This window comes from Neopelma chrysocephalum, unplaced genomic scaffold, assembly GCF_003984885.1.
Source record: "Neopelma chrysocephalum unplaced genomic scaffold, ASM398488v2 Primary Assembly neopelma1_143, whole genome shotgun sequence".
NCBI lineage: Eukaryota > Metazoa > Chordata > Aves > Passeriformes > Pipridae > Neopelma > Neopelma chrysocephalum.
Genome location: NW_020897805.1, coordinates 2,358,984 through 2,380,013, shown reverse-complemented (window position 1 = coordinate 2,380,013; position 21,030 = coordinate 2,358,984). Strand labels below are relative to the sequence as shown.

Sequence of the window (21,030 nt, the reverse complement as noted above, 5' to 3'; positions counted from 1 at the left end):
GGGCGGCCGCGGGCGCCGGGCCGCAGGGCCCGGGGAGGGGGGTCCGTTCTGAGGCGCTCGGTGCAGGCAGCGCCCCAGCCGCCCGCGCCGCCGCCGGGCCTCGCCGCCATCTTGGCCGCTGCCCCGGGAGCGGGACGGGCCGAGCCGGGCCGGGGGAGGTACGTGGGGAGCGGGGGCCCGGGCCAGGAGGGAGGGAGAGGGCGGCGGGGCCCGTGCTCAGGGCGGCGGGACCCCCGCCCGCCGGGAGCCGCCCGCGCCCGGCCCCGGCCGCGCTGGGTGGCCGGAGTCGGGCAGGGGTGGCATCCCCGCCAGCGGCGGTACCGGGAGGATGCCCCGCAAATCCCAGACTTCCCGTTTTACCCGCGTCCATTTCCGTTGTTCGCAATATGTACAAAATCGCTGCTGTGTTTGAACGAAACCCCTCGTTGTTGTGAGCTCTGGCGGGGCTCCGGCGGAGGGTGAGCGGGGCCGAGGGCGGCCGGGCTCTGTCCGCGGTTCCCCTCGGGTCACAGCCCCGCGCAGGGCGACCTGCACCGCTCACGCTCCCAAGATGAGGAGCGGCGATGAGGGGGGATTGTGCACCGGGAGGTCGTTTATTGTGGTTGCCAGGAGCCGGCGCAGGGCCTGCGGGAGGGGCGGTGCAGGAACCGCCGTGCGAGTCAGAGCCCGCGGCAGAGCCGGGCCGGGAGTGGCAGGGGCTGCGGGAGCGGCGGCCCTGCTCACCTGGGCCGTTCTACAGCAGCATCGCTGCACACCTGGTGGTTCTAGTCGTGCTGTACTTGCTTAACTAGCAAGGCGCCATATGAGTGTAGATCTGCGTAATTCGCGCTGGGAATCAACCCATTATCATCCACCACTGTGCACTGTACATCGCTTCTGCGCTGTTCGGTACCCAGCGGTAGCTGAGTGGAGGTTGTCGCTTCTCTTCTTTTGTTTCAGTTCTAACCTGCTTTGAAGTAGCAATGCTGTTGCCATTTTTTCAGTAGGATGAATGATTCGTACCCGTTAGATGTTGATCAGACTGGAGGAATAGCTTCACCGTTCTGTAGCTGTTCTGCACCATTCTGTAGCTATTCTATAAGCAACCAGGCAAAAAATCATACTTGAATAATGAAAATCCATGTTCCATAGCAGGCAGACTGCACTATGGGAAAGGAAAAAGCTATTTTGCAAGAAGAGCACAAACAAATTAAATTACTCATGCAAGAGATAAAATGATAGAAAACTGATAGAATAAATGTTTTACAAAAGAACTGACTATACCAACCATGGGAATTATTCTGCTGGCAGTTCGCAGCAGGTTTGAATTGTACATAACTGCTCATAAAAAAAAAAAAAGAGAATAAATATCTGAATGATATTTCTCTGTGAATGTCTAGGGTTTAATCTGTGGTGTGTTGGGTGCTAACTCAAAGCCACAAGCAAACCTGGTTTTGACAAAAAAAAGCATAGGACAATCAGGTTCTTTCCTGTCTGTGTGTAATTACCTAAAAATTCCTTGCAAATGGCAAATTAAACATTGAGACTACTCCATGCCCTCTTGTGCTTAATTTTGCTGTTCTTATCCAGAAATTAAATTTTTAGCACCAGCTAAGTCCCAGTTACTTTCTCAGATAAAGCTCTCCTTATAAACAGTTCTCATTAAGAATCTTTAATAGAAACGTTGTCATGAGGATTCATGAAAGAGAAATTGAAGTCCTTGAGGTAGAGAAGTCTGAACAGCAGGTGACAAGTGGCAGCTGTACTTCATGGCTGTAATAATGGGAAGAAACCAAATTAAACCTTGCTTAAAATGTGAAGTTCCTTCCTCTTATTTCCCTTTAACTTTCCCCCAACAGCTTCCCATATAGCTTAAAAAATTAACATATGGAAAATAAATTTTATTTATGCTTATTCAACACAATGTGTGAGAGGCAGCTTTTTAACAGGAGCTTCTTAGAAGATTCTTTCAGACAGTATTCAGGACACTCATTTTATTCATGTGGGATGAAAGAATTAAAGAGTGTCCCTTTGCATTCTTCTCTTGGAAGAGAAGGGAGGTAAAATGATTATGTGCCTTCTTTGTGCTATCTGCATTTGGGCTGGTTTTGGTGGAGTGCACACACAGGAGTAAGAGCTGTGTGCCACAGCAGAGTTCCAGTGGTACTTGTTGGCTCTGATCTAGTATTTCAGTAGTGCAGAGCTCTTTGGTGCTGGGCTTGTCCTTTCTGGAACCTTGAGTGCCTCTTCAAATAGAGCCTGTGAAAGGCAGTAGTATAAAGCTCGTAGCGCTGCCGCTCCAGCCCGTCAGACTTACTGGGGCAGTGAGTTGGGAGAGCATGATGGAAAACATCTTCACAAAGAACTACTGAGTTGAGGGCTTTTTATCCTATGATAGAATCCTGCTGTCTTGGCCATTCAGAGTTCTTTGTGGGTTGTTTCCTGGAATATGAGCATAATTATCAGTCTGTTCCTGAAAATACTGTTGACAGTAAATATGCAGCAAGATACTCACTTTGCCCATGTCCGTTTGGTCCTCCCTGTCTATCCAGTTCTGCTTTCAGAGAGTGAATTTCTTAAGTGGTTCCTTAGTAGTCCTAAAGCTACTAAATCAGATGTAAGTTGTATTGAAAATGTTCCATCTTTATGTAAAAATATAGTTTTAGCTATGAATTTTTAATTGTTTTGGTGTGGGGTTTTTTTCTAAGAAACTTCTGCTTTTCCAGCTTTTACAGTGAAGCTTTCTATTCTTGCAGGTCCCAAAGGGAACTGCAATTATTCAGGATCTAATATTGTTCAATTATTGAAGATCTAACATTGTTTTGTTGACAAGAGATGGAACTATCTTGCCAGCAGTTAGAAGATTTATACTGGAACTAAATTGAACAGAGGCGCCATGCAGATGTATTATTGGAAAGCTCATCAGTCAGTAGATGAAATGCTGAACAAATTCTCATGCAGGCTGTAATTGTTAGTGGTAGAAGCACAGAGGAAGTTGCAAATTTTGTTATGGATACCAAACACTGATTTAAGACAACTTCAGAGTATTCTCAAAGGACTACTTCCTTTTGAAAACAATTCCAGAAAGTTACTAACAGTGTTTTAAATGAGAGTAAAGATAAATATATACTAAGCATCTGGAAAGCAAAGTGTTTACTCTTTAATAGGGATGATCTTGCTAATAAAATATGCATCTGAGTAGTTGTACAGACACAAGCACTATGGTGTTGAGTAGATACCGAGTTTTGCTGAACTAACAGAGAGGGACACCAGGCAATTCTTAAGAAAGGTTGCAAAAATGATTTTACTTTACTCTGCAGGTACCTAAGCCATGGGCATCTTATATGTAAAAGGATTTGTGACACTTGATCAGCAGCAGTAAGATACACAAACAATGACAGGAGCCTAACAAAAGCTGTGAAATTACAGAATGTTCATATTTTAGTAAACCCGAGAATTCCAGATTTATCAAATTGAATCACAGCTGCTAATGTTGCATTAGGTTGGTCCAACCAGTTATACAGTTATCTTCAGAGCTGCCACATTGGCTGTCTTGAAAATGTCATACAAGTATTTAATAGGACTTCTCTTCATCAGATTTGCTGGTTTGAGAGCCAGTGAATGGGGCTGGGGAGGTCAGGAACAAAGCTTTTCTAGTTTTGTCACATTTGCGGCACATTTTGAATTTATAAGAAAAAGGTAAAGTACTGACCGGCTGGTTGTGACAAAAATAATGGCTTTAAAATAGAACTAGAGCTGCCTATTTTAGCTTAGTTATTTCTCCAGATTACTTTAAGCATTTGATTGCTTTCCATTCACTTGTTACTAGAAGTTCATTTCCACAGATACATAACAGAGACTCAGACAGTCCATCCCCGCTAATCCTTCCGTCCTTCAGAGCAGCTGTGCTCAATTCAGGGAACATGGAAGCTGTGGAATACTTTCCCAGTGATGGTCCCATTTGAGCTGTTTTCAGTAATTAGTACTAGCTCTAAAGGGCATTGCAGAGGTCAGTGATAAATTCCTCACTTCTGGTTTCAGAGCTTTTACTGTAACTCAGCTCAGTGTTATGGAAAAGCAGCTGGTAACAGTATTTCTGCATTAATTACATTTTAGAGTACTTAATTGTAGCCGAGGACAAGCATGTGTAATCAGTCTTTTTCCCATGCTCACAGCCTCTCCCTCTTGCCAATGAGCTCCACTTTTGTGAGCCTGCTGTGACTTCAGTCCAGATGTTTCTGTGCCAAGAATTTGAAAATCAGTAACATTGCAAATCCAGATTTAGTCAAAAGAAAAGATAGAGACGTGGAACAGCATATTAAAGGCTCCTTAATTAAAATATTTTTTTCTTCTGTGAGGACTTCAAGTTCTGGTAGGATGGAAATGACTAAAAAGAATCCTGTGGAGTTTCTTGTGTCAGAGCAAGGATGGGAAGTCTGTGAGAAGAAGCTGCAAAACCTCTCTGGGCTGCTTGTTGCTGCAGAGCCTGTAAGATGCCTTGCAGTCAGACACTAGTATGGAAGGCTGTCAGCCTACTGAAAATGAGCTTGATGGGCTTGCTTTGGCCTGAAGTTGCAAATAATGATCCATGTACACCTTCAGTCGGCTCTCAGGTAGGCCTAAAAGCAGAGAGATTGAAGGCATGTCCTTTTGAAATAGTCCTAGAAGCACACCTTCCATACCTTACACAGAGATGCTGACATCTCAAAGTGGTGTATGTGTGCACTGCTACATGTAGAAGAATCTCATTTATAAATTTTGATGGTGTGCTTTTTTTACTGTTTTTTTTTAAATCTAGGAGCTTCATTTTAATACCTTTACCCTCAAAGTGCTGCAGCTGTTAACATCCTCTGTCGTTTAGCCACAAGTAGTGACCTATTGGTGTGAGGAATTTTACTGTTACTAGATTGATTTCTTGTGTTCAGCATTTTTCAATCTTTTTTTTTTAATGTTCTGATGAGACGAGAAGGTAGGATACTGAGAAATTAATTCAGGGATCTCTACATGTCTGAAATTAAATCTGCCACTCAAAAATAGAGTAGAAGGGAAATATTCGTATTTGGAGCACTGTAAGTCATTTTTGCTCACCAATACTTTAAATAAGATATTTTTGTAGTATTACCAGTTCTAAGATATCCAGCATGATATCCATCTTTAATCAGCTGGTGCCAATTGCTTGACAGTGTGGGATAAATCAAATTACTTAGTCTTGTGTATAATAGACTGATGTCCCCACTGCTGTAAGAGCTTCTTTATTGTAGTCAGCACTGGGAAGTGTGCTGATGGAGCTGCCCCTTGGCTGATGGGACAGGCTTGTGCCTCTGGGGCTGCCTGCTCTGTGCTTAGGCTGCAAGCAGAGAGCTTCAGTTTAGCAGCAAATTAGTGCACTTCTAAAACTTGTGAAGGAGGAAAGGAGTATGTGAGGGGCTTTGAAGGGAACTCTTACACTAGAAAGAGAATAATTATGTATCATGGGAAATCCTGTAATCCTTATCTTCCTACTAGAAGATAAGGTGGGCAGCTAGGTGGGATTTTACTGTTCAGTTTCCACAGATACTACAACGCTGGCATCTGCCCAGCATGGTCCCCTGGATCAGTTTGCTACTGCAGTTCACCACGAGGCCACACAAACACTCATATGAACACAGCTGGTACCTGGGCAGCTTGTGGCCCATGAGGAAATAGGGGCAGTGGCCCAACACTAAAGCCCTTTTTGGCTACCCACACTCTCTCTTGATTGCATATCAAGCCGTGGTCTAATATCCTAAATGGAACCCAGGGCAAAGAAGGGGCCCTGCTGACACAGCCATTTGGTGCTCCAGGAGCTCGCTGTGATTGTGTTGGTCTGCTGCTCAGCTGTACCTTTTAAAAGTATGTTGTGACAAATGCAACCACTTCTGATCTGTGGATGAATAGAATCTTATTATCTGTTAACAGCAGGACATCTGCTGGGGCTTAAAAACACCGTCACACATGCTGGTATACTTGGTCAGAAGCTGCCTGGGGTCCAGTGTAGTCCCTCCAGAGCCGGCCATAGATCAGTGGTAGATTTCCTCTGGAAATTGAGTCCTACCAGTGCTGCTTGTACTGGAACTCTCTGATGTAGCTTTGTGTGCATTTACTAGGAATTGGGTCTTACGCTTGTTAACAGATATGCTATTGTATCCATATTAAAATGTACAGAGATCTGTTCTAAGCTTTATAGCTGATCACCTTCATACATTTGGGCCGCCTTGGGGTGGAACAATACTGACATTCAGTGGTTGATTATACTTGCCACCGTTGTGTGACTGTCCAGGAGATTTTGGAGGGGTTTAGTGTGCAATGCTGGCTAAATTCAGAACATGTTTAGTTGAACTGGATTAAAGCAATTGTGTCAAGGCTCCTTTATAAAAACGCTGTGCTCACAGTATTAAAATTGTCTGGGTTTTTTTACAAACTAAATTAGAGATTAATTTGGTCCAGAAGAGAGACAACAGAAACATGCAATAACACTTTTTAGCTTTGTTTCCTTTCCCACTCTTAAGCAAATTGGCAATCACACTTTCTAAAAGAACTTCTCCTTATATACTGTATTGGCTGAGTTGGATTTTTCTGTCCACACTTTGACTGTTGGTCTTCTGTCTTCTGTCTGCCATGAGAGACAGTGTGCTCCTAGCAGGAGGTATCTAAGACCTGGCAAGGCCCCAGTGAAGATGAGCACATTGCTGTCATGCATGTGAAGGAGCAGCTGGAGTTTTGAATTTGAAAAGCTGGATCTTGGCTCCCTTCCCACGTCTGCTGACTTAGGTGGAGGGAAAGAGCATATTGATGACCTTCTTGAGCTGTCCTTCTTCACCATCTTTGGTGAGCTTTGGAAGACATACTTTAGTTTCATCAAAATCTTCAGGGCCAGACCATTTTTCATTGTTACAAGTGTGTTGGGTGAGTCGAGTACTCCGGGCAGTTCAGATTCAGAAGAGAAATGCTTATTCCAGTATTTTGGAATGAGACTTGGTCATACAATGTTTGGACTCCTTAAAATCTCTGTGGGACTGGGCCATTTACATTAGATGCTTCCATGCCATCTTCACATTAGTGTGCCAGAGTCAACATTAGCAAAGGAGCAAATTTTATTTGCATTTTAGGCATGATCCCAGCCAAACATTGTAAGATTAGTAAAAACTATGATGGTTTTTGGTAGATGTGTTTTGCTTCTCTTGGACATGCTGTGTTGATGGTGGTCTTCCTCTTTCAAGGTGTGGATGCCCAGTAACTGTTTGGTCTCTTTCCAGTCATGTTTGAATTCCTCCAAAGACTAAATTTCAATTCAGGATATCTCCCTTGCTATCATCTGCCCATTTCCACCACCTGCCCTGTGTCAGCCCAGCGGAGCTCTCTGGCAATGTAATAACTTGCATTAAGAAGCTGATCTGACCCGAAACTTCTTTTGCTGGACAATTTATGACTGGACTTTCTTGTACTTTCCTAATGTAGGTAATTGCAGAGCCACAGATCAATACCTGAAGGGCAAAAGGGATGAACAGCCAGTGGCAGGGGCAGCTTCTTCAACTACAGAATGAATTTGTGCACGATATAAGTACCAGATTAACTTCATCTTAGATGCCAGTGCTTGGGTTACAATTCAGTTTGTTTTCCAAGCCCATGTTTAAACTTGGAACTTTTTTTTGTCAGAGAATCATTATGTTGCAGGGCAGCCAGAGCATTGTGTCTGTCTCATGTAAAGGCTAAAGAGATAAACTGAAGTCTGCTAGCATTTGTCTCTTCTGTAGATGTGGAGATAATAGGCTGTTCTCTTCATTTGTACCAACAACTTTAGTTCACTTACTGTCTCACTGAAAGTTGAGAAATAAGCTGGGAATTAGTTTTTTTAAAAAGGCAGATAAGCTTCTTGCCCCATGAATAAAATGAAGGATCAGTGGCTGAGGCATGTTATTTGTAAATGTTTAAAGATGTAAGAAAAAATAGTTACATTCCTTATCTGCAGTTCATACTCCTCTTTTTCATGAGTGAGTTTTTAAGTGAAAAATGTTTTCTGTAAACATATTTCATGTGTGCCAAGCACGTTTGAAGCAATTTTATTCATTAAATCAGATTTAAATGCCTAGTTCTGTGTACTTTTAATGAATTCTGACCCTTTATCCAAGTGCAGCTTGGCATAGATCATAAGCCTAATCAGCCAACAAATAAAAACCACTTTTGTAGTTCAGTAGCTGAAAGCTGACAAGCTAAAGAACTGTATCTTTAAGACAGTGCAGTTCTGAGTTGTGTGTGACTGTCAGACAAAGTCCTCTGCCATAGGAAACTATGTACAAGTTACCCTTACATGTCATGTTTAAGTGAGTGCCAACTCACGAGAGTCAGCTTTTCTTTAAGAAATAAATTGCAAATACCAAGCAGGGATGAAAGTGGAAATCAAGGGTGCTTGCTTCTTGCTTACATTGTGATATAAGTTACTGACTTAATCCACTGGGAAGTATTTTTTGGTGGAACAGTCCTCTAAATAAAGAAAATGCAATTTAAAGAAAAGCAGCAAAACAGATCTTTTTCCTAAATTCACAGTGCATGTTAATAAAGAATAACCATTGTAAGACAGGGAATCTGGGAGAAGGAATTATGTCAATCTGCATATCCTTTTGATTATTTTAACTTTTTCTGAATGTGTTTTCAACAGAAAATGATCCACAGCCTGTTTCTTATAAACTGTTCTGGTGATATATTCTTGGAGAAGCACTGGAAGAGCGTCGTGAGCCAGTCTGTGTGCGATTATTTCTTTGAAGCTCAGGAGAAAGCAATCGATGTTGAGAATGTGCCTCCTGTCATCTCAACTCCACATCACTACCTCATCAGCATCTACCGGGATAAAATCTTCTTTGTGTCTGTCATACAGACAGAAGTGCCACCACTCTTTGTAATTGAATTTCTGCACCGAGTAGCAGATACTTTCCAGGTCTGTCACCATTATATTTATTTTTAAATATTTTAAAATAATTTTAAAATCCAGTATCTGAAGGGAGCCTACAGGGAAGCCAGAGAGGGACTCTTCATCAGGAACTGTAGGGATTGGACAAGGAGTAATGAGTACAAACTGAAAGAGGGGAAATTTAGGTTAGATATTAGGAAAAAATTCTTTACTGTGAGGGTGGTAAAATACTGGAACAGATTGCCCAGGGAGGTTATGGTTTAAGGCTGGGTTGGATAAGGCCTTGAGTAACCTGATTTAGTGGGAGGTGTCCCTGCCAATGGCAGGGGGTGTTGAGACTACATAATCTTTAAGGTCCCTTCCAACCCTTAATATTCTATGATTCTAAAATAATTCCAGGTGTTTTTTTGTATAAACTTCTTTTAAAGAGAGATAATAAACCTTCCTGTCAGTGACTTTCCCCTCTGCAATTTCTGAGTCAAGCACAAGTTTATAGATTACAAAGGCAAGAAAGGTATAGTTTGTGTACTCACTTGATTTTATAGTTACCAGTGCACAGTCACTAAAACTCAAATCCCACTTTGTAAAAGCTGTGTTTTTTTCTGTAAGGTTTTGGACTGTTCATGTTATATGGATGGGAAGAAGGAGCATGCAGTCAGGCAGCACACAGTCTGTAGGGAGGAAAGAGCTGCAAAGCATGAGTCACTTCTCAAGCAATTTCTGTAAATAAAGGACTCTCTGTGAAGATTGAGCATTGCCAAAAGATAGTCTCTTCGTATTACTAGAGTCCTGTAACTGAAGATGTGTTAATGTTCACAAGTGGAAAGACCCTTGGGACATATATAGTAGTAAATCAGATTGCATTAATTTTGCTGTTCGTGCTATTTCCAATTAGATGATAAATGTAACCTTAAATTATGATGCCATCAGACCATAGAAGTAGCTAGTCAGTTTAGCCACTGATGCCTTCGTATGTTAGAGGGTTTCTGTAAGAAAAAAACCAAACAAACTTCCTTTTGCAAAGCATTTTAACAGGAATAAAAATCCTCTCTTGTAATCTCTGTATTTGTTTAGGATTACTTCGGCGAATGTTCTGAGACTGCAATTAAGGACAATGTGGTAATTGTGTATGAGCTTCTAGAAGAAATGCTAGACAATGGCTTTCCACTGGCAACAGAGTCTAACATACTGAAGGAGCTGATTAAGCCTCCCACAATTTTGCGCTCTGTTGTCAACTCCATCACAGGTAGGAAAATAAATAATTTTCAGCAATGACTGGCTGTATAAAAAAAAAAAAAGCCTTCCTTCCTTCCTCATAGCTAAAAAATAATGTATTGGTGTGAATCTGTAAGGTGAGGCCACTGTCCTGCCACTTTTCATAAGTAGGAGTTGAATAAAAACAACTCCCTCCATATTTGCAGTTCATGCCTGGCTGCCTTGCTATCCCTGGTGGTACTGTCTGGTCCAGCCACAGCTGCTGAAGTCCCTCAGGAATAGCAGTTCCCAGCACAGTCAGGACATACTGGAGACAGGTGCTCTGGGATTGGTACAGAGCTACCCCCAAGCCTTGAATAACTGAGGGGCATTGGAGAAGGTTAAGCATTTTATAAGAAATCATTACAGGAAGGTATATAATGGTTACCTAATAAATCTTTGATGGCTGGGAACAGATAGCATGAAGGGAAACAAGTCGCCTGTCCTCAGCCTCTGCCCCACCCCCCCCACCAGTCAGCATATGGATTCATATGGATTCGATTTCGGAGCTGATTTCAGGGTGTTATAAATGGGTCTTTCTTGTAGTGATGGAGCCAAATGTCTGTCAGCTGAGCTGGTGGAATCTGCTTGTCTGGCAAGCGAGTGCAAGGGAGGTGAGCCATGAGGTGTCACATGGGGTCAGAGCCATGGGAGGTGTTTGCCTGTACATTGTGTTGGAGGAGTAGCTGGGCTGCAGGGCCACACAGGTAGTACTCAGAGGAGCTGGTCTTTTAGGTAGTAGATATGGCTTAGTCTTTGAGTATAAATCTCATCAGTTTTAATTTGTGTCATTTGGGGTTTGGTTACAGTTTTTTAAAATGTGGATTTGGATGGTAGTATTTACACTTATGAAAAATATGACATTAATGGACTAGATGGACCACTGTAAGGGGAACTAAGACTCCTGAAGCCAAGGGTTGCAGCATCAAATCCTCTTGTTTTATCTAGAGCCTTATTAGAATTCCCTGGGAGCCTAAAGCGCCTGCCCAAGGCAGCCTGCATCTTGTCACTGTCAACAGCTCAGGGCTGAGCAGGTGGAAACAGCAGCCTGAGAACTCTCCTACCTACCTGGCCTGGCAGCTCAGCCTGTGTAGCACTGCTGCACCCTGCAAGGCTGCTGAGGGACAAACATGGCAAATGCTCCCCTATAGAGATGTGTGGGAGTGAGGAAATGGTTGCAACTCCTCCCCCCTGTGTTATAGTACATACAGGGGTGGACTTTAGGAAGGGTTTTGGTTTTTAGTTTTTCTACTAGCTCTAAAGAATGAAAACTGTTTGTTTTCTGCCCGTTAGGACAGGGCCTGCCCAGCAGGTTCTGTAGAAATGATACCCCCTGGCCACCAGCTTCTCAGTGGAGCTGTCTCACGTGGCAGGACACGCAACCCACCTGCGTTGCGCTAAAGGGCACAAGCAAGCGTGAGCTGTGGCCCTGTCCCAAGACCTACTTCTAGCAGAGGGAGTTGCTTCCACTGTGCTGGGATTCCAGGATCAGTCACCTAAGCCCCAGAAGTGATAAGATTGTGATTTTTTTACTTTTTAAAGCATCATCAGTTTAGCTCATTCATAAGTAGCTCAGGAAGCCTTTTCTCATGCTGGGTGTTACTGAGAACCAGGAGCCAAGGGTGAGAGCAAGGCAGGCAGGGGCAGTGTCATCATTGGTAAGGAGCCCAGAAGTTGAGCCAACAGGTCAAGGACAGGATCAGATGATAACAGGTCATTGCAGCTCAGTGATTGCCATCAATATCCATCAGAATGGGACAGGTCGAGCCAGAAAGTCAAGTCTATGGGCCAGGGCCTGGATAGATTTGGCACATGGTCAGGTATAGACATGGCTGTCATGTTGCTGCAAGGTAGCTCAGGGGGGTACCAAGGGTGAGAACCTCAGCCTAACAGCTCCAAGCAAAGGCTGTGGGAGCCCTCCCTAAGGCTTCTTACATGTCTTTCTTCCTAATGACTCTTACCTGTAAATCAGCCCTGAAGTCAGCCAGCTAAAACTCTTAGGAGAAGGGGGAAGAGGGCTTAAGGCCCTCATAAGCAGCTGTCTTGAATTATAGTGATTAAATCCTTCACAGAATCTAGCCCCACTTCTGCTCCCACTCAAACCTCCTGCTGACTTGAGCCTTATATTTTCCTGTGCAAAATATGGTCTGAAAGCTGTTAAGTCTGGTTGAAGTGCCTTCACGTCACCTCACATTTTAGTGCTCCATGTTCTAGTCTGCAGTTCTGGGGGGCAAACCTCGCTTTGGTTCTTAATTTTGGCGGTTGAAACGTTCCTCTTGTAATTAGTGACTGATTTTGAGTTCCTTTTCATTTTTAAGGCAGTAGTAATGTGGGAGACACACTTCCCACCGGACAGTTGTCCAACATTCCCTGGCGCAGAGCGGGGGTAAAATACACAAACAACGAAGCCTATTTTGATGTCATTGAAGAAATCGATGCAATTATAGACAAATCAGGTAAGATGCTTTGCAAACTAATTTTTATTTGTTGAATGCGTTTACATCTAGCTGCTGATGTTTAGAGAGAATACAGTCCAACCTTTCTATTTTTCTGCTTGTTTTATATCCATGAATCTATATCTTAGATAAAAATACACAATTTAAAATTATGTGCCCAAATGTATTTCTTCAGTTCATCTTAAAACATCAATATGCTCCAGACTGCTTCAAGAACATTACAAGAAATATTCTGTACTTGGATGGTTTTTGTTTTTGTATTGATTATCTCGTAACAGATATAAATGGAAAAAAAGTAGTTGAAGTTTTAAATGTGATGAGAAAATTATCTCCCATTGTTCCTGCCAACAACGTACTGCAGTCCTTGTAGGCCCTCAAATGAGCAAGACAAAAGCTTTCATTAGCTTTCTTCTGCTAGCAAGATAAACTTGGTGCAAAATAGCTGGACAGTGTTTTTTGCTTTATATATAAACTAGAGCCAGATATTATGAAGCATAATAATACTCCTTTCTTTTCTGTAAATGAAACATATCATCTTCAAATACAAAAGGTCTTTCTTCTGAGATTTAACTTTAAGGAGGAACCGGATAACTTGTGTGCCAAGAAGTACAAAAAACTGATGCAAAGAGAAGACTGTAATGCTGTCAGCAGGAACCTGCTGTTCAGTGTTGGGGCCATCAGTTAGCAATGCTGAAGACTGCAGGACACCAGTTTGTGGTGGTATGGGGCAGGGAGCAAATCCCTGTTTTCTTCATTCAGTGCTGCTGTTGTAGTAGTAGTCAATGTTGTTTTGGTTCCATACACCACTTAATGTTTTGGCCACCACTGAACTGGGTAGTCACAAATAGTTATTGTGCAGCTCTTACTCTCACCATCTTGAAGCTAAAAGAAGGTGTCCCTCACAGTCAGAACACACTGATGACTGTGTTACTCTCCCAGCTCATTAGGATTCCCAAGAGTAGCATGAGTGCTTAGTCTGAGGAGGTACAATCAAGACCATGGTGTGTTTCTGTGTGTATTCCAAGCCAAATCACTGTCCACAGTGTTTAAATTTCCTACTGAGGATCTGCTGCAGTAGTCATAGCTACTGTTTTCTGCTCTGATCCCTTGGGGACCAGCAATGCCAAAGTCTTTCTTCCTAACCTTAACTGGGACTAAGAAGTAGATAAGGTGGTTCCCCTGAATAGGGATGGTATCTTGTTTCATAGGGATATAGTTAACTGCTTTAACCTGAAACAGGATCTCTTCTATTCAAACCAAATATAAAGCCACTGTTTCTCCTTCCCCTTGACAAGATGAGCAGTAGTTTCTATCTGTCTTCTAAAATTACCTTTGCTTGTGGGGCTAATTAATTAGTCCAGAGTCCTGCTTATGCCTTTCTGTTCTTACACCGTATTTAAGGAAATGAGCATTTCCTGGGTAAGATGCTTGGTATTGTTGCTTTGGGTTTTGGGGTTTTCTTGCTATAGATCTATTTAATATCAAGACAAATATGTAATCCCACTGTTAAACAAGCCTTACTTGTGAAAGCCAAGGTTAGCTGGAGCTTTATAGCACAAACTTACTGCTTTTGGACACTGGTTGTTTTGATGTGCTTCAGCTTCCCTGCACCACAACACAATGTGCTAGTTTTCTGGAGACCAGGGACAGGGATGAAAGAAGATTCAGAGCTCTTGTGTTCTGAAATTCTTATTTACTTATTGCTGGCAACCAGTTCAAGCACATCCAGTACAAGTCCTGCGTAACAGCTGGCACAAGTATAATTAGCTGATTTGGGCCAAGCTGTTTGCTCTGGCTCATGTCTTTTAGCAAGCTGCCCAGGACACAGGTAACTGGAATGACCTTTCCTAGCTGGGCTTGGCAGGTTCTTGAGTGTTGTGCAAATGTCATCTGTGCCCTCCAGCTGCACTTCACCATGTCTGTTAGGCCCTTCCTAATAATGTTAAGTCATGTGTCTGGTTTTTCTCCTGCAGGTTCCACAGTCTTTGCAGAAATCCAAGGTGTTATTGATTCGTGTATTAAGCTCTCAGGAATGCCAGATCTTTCTCTGTCTTTCATGGTAAATTCAGCCTATATTTGGGAATGTTAATTGCTCAGGATTTATTTTTCATAATAATCAGAGTTCGACAATTTTAAGAGCACAATTGCTACTTCATGTGTTATACATGTGAAAAATAACAAGTTTTGCATTATATTGTAGAAGCTGCATTGCTCAGTAGTCGGAATGGCTTTTGTCTGTACATAAAATACACTCACAGGAGCTGCTGTTCCAGGTCAGATCAGAAATCCATCTAGCTCAGTAACGGGTCTCCGATAATGGGTAGGAAAGGTACTTAGAGTCTAAGAAATAGGAATTGTGTAGAGTTCAGTAGCTAGTTCAAACTGCTTATACTTGATGAGATTTCACTGACCATTTTTTGTTTACTTCCAGAACCCACGGCTGCTGGACGATGTCAGCTTCCATCCATGTATCCGGTTCAAACGCTGGGAGTCTGAGAGAGTCCTTTCATTTATTCCTCCCGATGGGAATTTCAGATTGATCTCCTACCGTGTCAGTTCACAGAAGTACGTTCCTTTTAGACACACGGGTTCTCCAGATACACCATCTACTGCTTTCCATCTGAGTAACTGCAGATTTCTCCTTGTTAAGGGGGGGGATTTGCATTGTTCTAAAATACACGTGCTCAGGTTTTGTCTCATCTGTTGCCCTGTCCCCACTAAAAGAAGGAAATCATTTTTCAGTGAATTGCAGATGCTCAGCAATCCTTTTTCAGTGGAATAAATCACACATGACAGTAATACAGGGCTGTTCATTCCTAGTAGTCATTGTTGGTGCTAGATGCTTTGTGGATAAGTCTCTGTGTACATAGAGGACTCTGACCTTCATGGAGAGAATGAAGCAAAAAAGTCTAAACTGCAGGTATTTGCAAACTAAAGCCTGATTTGACTGGTGGCTTTTCTGAGATTTGGCTCAGTGAGATTACTTTAAAAAAGTAAACAGATGAAGGAAGAGAGAATAGGACAAGTTATTTGGAAGAAAATAAACTTTTTTTCCTGTGATTCTCTGCTAATAAAATCACTTCAGCAATGATGCTGAAGAGTGAAGTATCACTTTTCGCTTTTGAAACAAACCGGTTCTAACTTGAATACTTGCCAGAAAAACAAGAACTATTTATGAGAAAGAACTTTTTCTTCTCAAGCAGAGAAGTAGCCAGGATGCATTCAGCTACTGTTTTCTCTTTTCAGCTTGGTGGCAATTCCTGTATATGTGAAACACATGATCAGTTTTAAGGAAAATAGTTCTTCGGGAAGATTTGATGTTACTATTGGACCAAAACAGAATATGGGGAAAACAGTAGAAGGAGTTGTCATGACAGTTCACATGCCAAAGGCTGTACTTAATATGAGCCTCACTGCTACACAAGGCAGCTATACTTTTGACCCAGTTACTAAGGTAAGTCTTAAGTTTTTATTTATTTAAAAATCGAAGATGGCATTGAACAAGTCACCCATGTTGCAGAACACTGGAGCAGTGTTCTTAGCAAAAAACTTTCTGTTCAGCATATGTTTATGAATTAAAAATTCATCTTTAAAATTTACTTTTTCAAACTTAGATACACGACAGTTGTGATTTCTGACTTTGTCAATATCCTTTTCCTTCCCTTCCTCTTTTCCCCCGCTCTTTCACCCCCCTAATATTTTTCCTTAGTGGATGCAGCAGTATTCTGTTAGTAGTTTCAGCCATGATGTATTTTGCAATCTGTGTTCTTGAAAACATACTTATCTGGAGAAAATGCAGTAGCCTTGAAAACAGGTATCCAGAAAAACAGGGAGCAGGAGATGAGAAAAAAATCTCTTCCAAAAGATGTGCCTGAAGACACACAGTAAGGAAGACAAAATGTCTGAAAAAACATATCTTGGGCTCCTGCTTTCCTGCCTCTGAATTGGAGTTTGAAACCTAAATTTCCTAAAGCTCCTGAAGCCTTTTAGTACCCAAGAGCCATTTTGCTGAAGTGCAATCTGAGCCAAACCATTCTGCTGCCTCTAAGACCCTGCTCTGAGCTTTCTGCTGCCCTCAGCAATTGATTAGAATTTTAAGTGAAAGCTCTCCAAGTAACATTCTGCTTCAAAAACAAGAGACCTTGACCTTGTTAAAAGAAAAACACCTAAAAAACCCGCTTGAAGTCTGCTTTCCTCTCTGCAGAAATACATTATACTGTGTTTTTATCAAGAGTTGGGATAACTAGGTGGATTGTTACTGCAAAAGTTTGTAGAAGTGAGGAGAACTGAGGTTTTTCTGCATTTATCAGCTTTCAGTTTATGGTAAGAGCAAACAAATCACCTCTTGTAGGTGAGTAAAGGACCCATTTGGTTCCACATTTCTCTGAAGTGTAAGAATCAATGGGGAACAAGTGATCCTTAGGAAGGTTACTCTAGCTTAGACATCTCATTTGGCCAAGTGCCTTGCTGCCACTCTCCTCATTCTCTTGTTTAAGTTCCTGTGACTTTTTGCTGATTACTGTCCTTGCTTCATGGTTCCAGCTGATCCAGACTGACATCAGGATCAATCATCATTACTCAGGGAACACGGTACACTCAGTGCACAGACCCACTAAGGAACAGGGCAAAAGAAACCCTGGGGAAAAAAAGACCCCATAGCTGCGGGAGCCCCAACCACACCCTCTCCCAGCCAGCAGGGTAATTCTCAGGGCTACCAGGCTGCTTTCTGTACCCAGCCTGCAAACTAAAAGCTGGATATGAATTTAACCTCAGAGGTTGTTTCCTAGAAAGCTACTGTTCTTTGCTTCCTGACAAGGTGTTAACGTGGGACGTGGGTAAAATTACCCCTCAGAAGCTACCAAACCTGAAAGGCTTAGTGAACCTGCAGTCTGGAGCACCCAAGCCAGAGGAGAATCCAAGTTTGAACATCCAGTTTAAGATACAACAGCTTGCAATTTCAGGTGAGTGGGTGGGTGTTACGTGAAATTGGTGCTGACAGAACAAGTAGTAGTAGGAAATGAAGTGGAAACTGTCAGTCTTTTATTTGGAGATGCTGATCTGAAGTCAGCTTGGTCCAAAATGATAAAGTCTGATTTACCCAAACTTGACAGTTACCCTTGCTGGAAGACTCCTTTGCTGGGAATTGTGAATTCCCAGCTGTTTTGCTCAAGAAAGGCTTGAGAAGTGTACAGAAAAATGGCTTTTTCATTGTTGATTGGTGCATTAAACATGCCAATGTATCCTTTTATTGAAGATCGATGGATGATGCTTTAGCATGCTGCCCTTGGCTCATTTTAGTCTTGCACCACTAAAGCCATTTCTAACGGTCATAAAACTCCATTAATTTTGAAGAATGCCCTTCTTCATTCATTCTGGAGGTGGTTAGTTTTTCATCTTTAAAACAATCTGCAAGTTAAATCAGAATGAAGCATATATGGTAAATGCAAAACTGAAATTTAAATTTAAAAATTTAAATTTAAAGCAGACAAGACCTCAGTCTGCAAACACTTAAATCATGTGAGTTGTCCATGTGTAAAATGGTTCTGCAGGCAAGCTTTGCAGGATCAAGACTCTCACAGTGTGGAGACACATTTGGAGAGGAGGAGGATGACTGAAGGACAGGTACCAGGCCATGGTCCTTTTGCTTCTTAGACTACTTTGAGTAAATAACAGTTAGTTCTTGTGTAAGAAGAGAATCCTACAGTTCACTCTTAAACTAGTTTTAGTCTAGAAAAATACAGCTGATCCAGTGGCTGGACACCAGATGTGATGGAGCTGTAAGAAAGCAGGGAACAGCAGTAGGCAGTTAATAGCTGGCCTTCCTCAGTTAATAGCACGGGGATTGCTGTTCTTTTAATTACAAATTGGAGTGAACAGAATTCTGAAACTTGTCCTTTGCTTCATGTTCATGATTGGAAATGAGTGCAGTGTACAAGGAGGAGGACAGACTCAGTTCAGTCGTTCATCTCCTGGAAGGAGGATGTTGGCTTATGGAGGAGAAGAGAAGGAAGTTGTTGCCCTGCCAAAGCAGCTGTGATTAGGTGACAAGAACGGTCTCATCTGCTATTTCAAACCAGATGAACTTGTGAAAGAAAGGAAAATCAGCTTCCTAACCCATCCTAGCGTGCTTCAAGAAAGCTGGACTTTTAAACAGACTGACATGATTCCTAGCATTCTGTTTTAACTTTGTACTTTCTTTGGCTTTTTTCCAGGACTGAAAGTGAATCGCCTAGACATGTATGGAGAAAAATACAAGCCTTTTAAAGGTGTCAAATATATTACAAAAGCAGGAAAATTCCAAGTCAGGACATGAGAAGATGATCTAAGAGGAAATTCCCCTTAAAAAAACTTGACTGCTTAGTGACTTATGTTGCTATTAATTAGGTGCCAATTAATTAATAGACACTGATTAGTTTGGGATCAAAGCACTTGTGCACAGCAGCTCTTAAAATGAAAGCATAGCTTAGTTTTTCTTAATATGGCTTTAAAATAAGGTACTTTTTTTCTAATACACTTTCACTCTTTTTTTACTGATTTGTTGTGCTGGTGAATAGTTTGATATAGGCAACCCACAAAATGTCACAAACCCTACACTGCCAGTCAGATACCAAAGCCCAGAGGTCAAGCACATTATGAAGGCCAGACAGGCCACTGCAAAAGTCTGGTGGCATGTTTTGCTGCTTCAGCCACCTGCAAAGAAAGCTCAGTGACTCTCCCAGCCAGCTGCAAGCTGGCATTCCACAAAGGAGCCTGTAATCCCTTCAGAAATAGAGAGCCAGCAGTGAGAGGGGCAGGGGACCCCAGGGGCCTGGGACATAGCAAATGTCACTCCTGAGAAAGCTTCTGATGAGGTAAAAAATAATTTCTGTGTTGTTTACAAGAAATTGCCTTTCTTAAGAAGCATTTGCCTTAATCAGCTTTCATTTCTGCCATCTGCAGATGAGCTGATAAAAATAACATCCTGCATTAAATCTGGGAGGTGATTGTTGCTTCAGTAATCCACTTTCTTTCCATTCAATCTCATCATCTCCGTAATTTTTTTTAAGAATACAAGTGCAGAGAGTAAGATCTATTTTTTATGTGAAGCCTTTGCTTTGACTTAGATGTTCCACTTGTTTGAAGTGGATGCCACCAGATCTGTGCGGTGTGTACCTTGGAGCGTAGCTTTTTAGACAGCACAATAGAAGTGTCAAGTGTATTTAATGGTTGTGTGCTTTAATGTTATGAAATAAAGGGAACTCTACTGCAAATGTGTCTCATCTTGTGAAATATTCATGCTGAGGTAAATGGTTCACAATGCTCTTAGGCAGGAGGCATCTGATACACAATTAAATAATGACTATTTGCTGGATCTTTACTGACCTTGATCACTGTGCAGCTACTTAGAGTCTATAAAAGGCTATTTAGGAGCATGGCAGGTAAGGTCCCTTTTGTATTTTTTATTTTTAAATGGAGGACAGCTATTTGTTCATGACATTTCAAAGACTCAACAGTGAGGATGCAAAGCTGACTGAGCTTCTCATTAGACACCAACAGAAGCTTGTTATCACTTTAAACCAAAACAAGCTCCACAGTACCCATCAGGTTCCAAACCATGCATTTGGTCAGTACACAGGGGGCTGAATTCAGAATTAAAGAAAGATGGCATACTGGAGAGCCTTTGTTTCCCTGACCTGTTTGGCTCAGAAATTGATGAATAGGTGCTAACTTTGCTTCAGATGAAGAGCAGGAGCTAAAGTGATTCACTAGTCAAAATTTCGAATACTGGGACAAAAAATGATCAGCCTGGGAAACGGAGGGGAAACCCATCTGAACACTGGCAGCAAGTCAGTAAGAAATCAGCATCATAGCATTAGGGTAAACTTGGCCATAAACAACCATTCTGAATTTCTGAAATTACAGTAGATAAAACAGCACTATGAAGAACCAGCACTTCCAATAAGAAAGCCTTGCATTTTTGTAGACACAACACTGGTTATTAAAAGCTACCAACCTTCTAGTCTGCCTTTTTTCAACTGGAGAAACATCCATGAATTCATTACTCATCCTACAGTTCTGCTCCGCGTTTCAGCAAATCATATCCTTCAGTTACTGTAACTGTACAAGAAATCTTGTCTTCAGAGGTAACTGGTAATGTCCCAGGCTGAACTTTGAGTACCTGGAGCTGCTCCTCTGCATTAGCAGCCTGGAAACACTTGCACCATCTCCTTTGGGAACTGATCCCTTGCTGGTAAAGAACATAAGGTGGTATCAGGACTGGCGAGCCTGGACACCAGCTCTGCCCTCCAGCAGGGTACAGAACAAGCCTTGCCAGCCACTGTAACTCGGGCCCCAGGGAAGCACACACAGGAGCTGCTGTCTGTGGGAAGGCTCTGATCCAGACTTCCGAGCTCACCTCCAGACCTCGTGTCAACAAGA

At 42.2% G+C, this 21,030-nt stretch overlaps 1 protein-coding gene across 4 annotated transcripts; it reads left to right on the top strand.

The window, feature by feature from the left end:
• Positions 1-87: 87 nt before the first annotated feature.
• On the top strand, positions 88-19,862 carry AP3M1 (adaptor related protein complex 3 subunit mu 1). 4 transcript variants are annotated; one of them, XM_027700138.1, is made up of 9 exons: positions 88-158; positions 8,654-8,929; positions 9,977-10,148; positions 12,475-12,612; positions 14,586-14,671; positions 15,044-15,177; positions 15,859-16,066; positions 17,429-17,573; positions 18,825-19,862. In XM_027700138.1, exons 2-9 carry the CDS (start codon positions 8,657-8,659, stop codon positions 18,923-18,925), a joined length of 1,257 nt encoding a protein of 418 aa, XP_027555939.1. In that variant the 5' UTR covers positions 88-158; positions 8,654-8,656; the 3' UTR covers positions 18,926-19,862. The 4 variants fall into 4 exon arrangements, with proteins under 4 accessions (XP_027555939.1, XP_027555938.1, XP_027555940.1 ...); XM_027700137.1 differs by lacking the exon at positions 88-158 and adding an exon at positions 1,282-1,300; XM_027700139.1 differs by lacking the exon at positions 88-158 and adding an exon at positions 7,143-7,451.
• Positions 19,863-21,030: the final 1,168 nt, after the last annotated feature.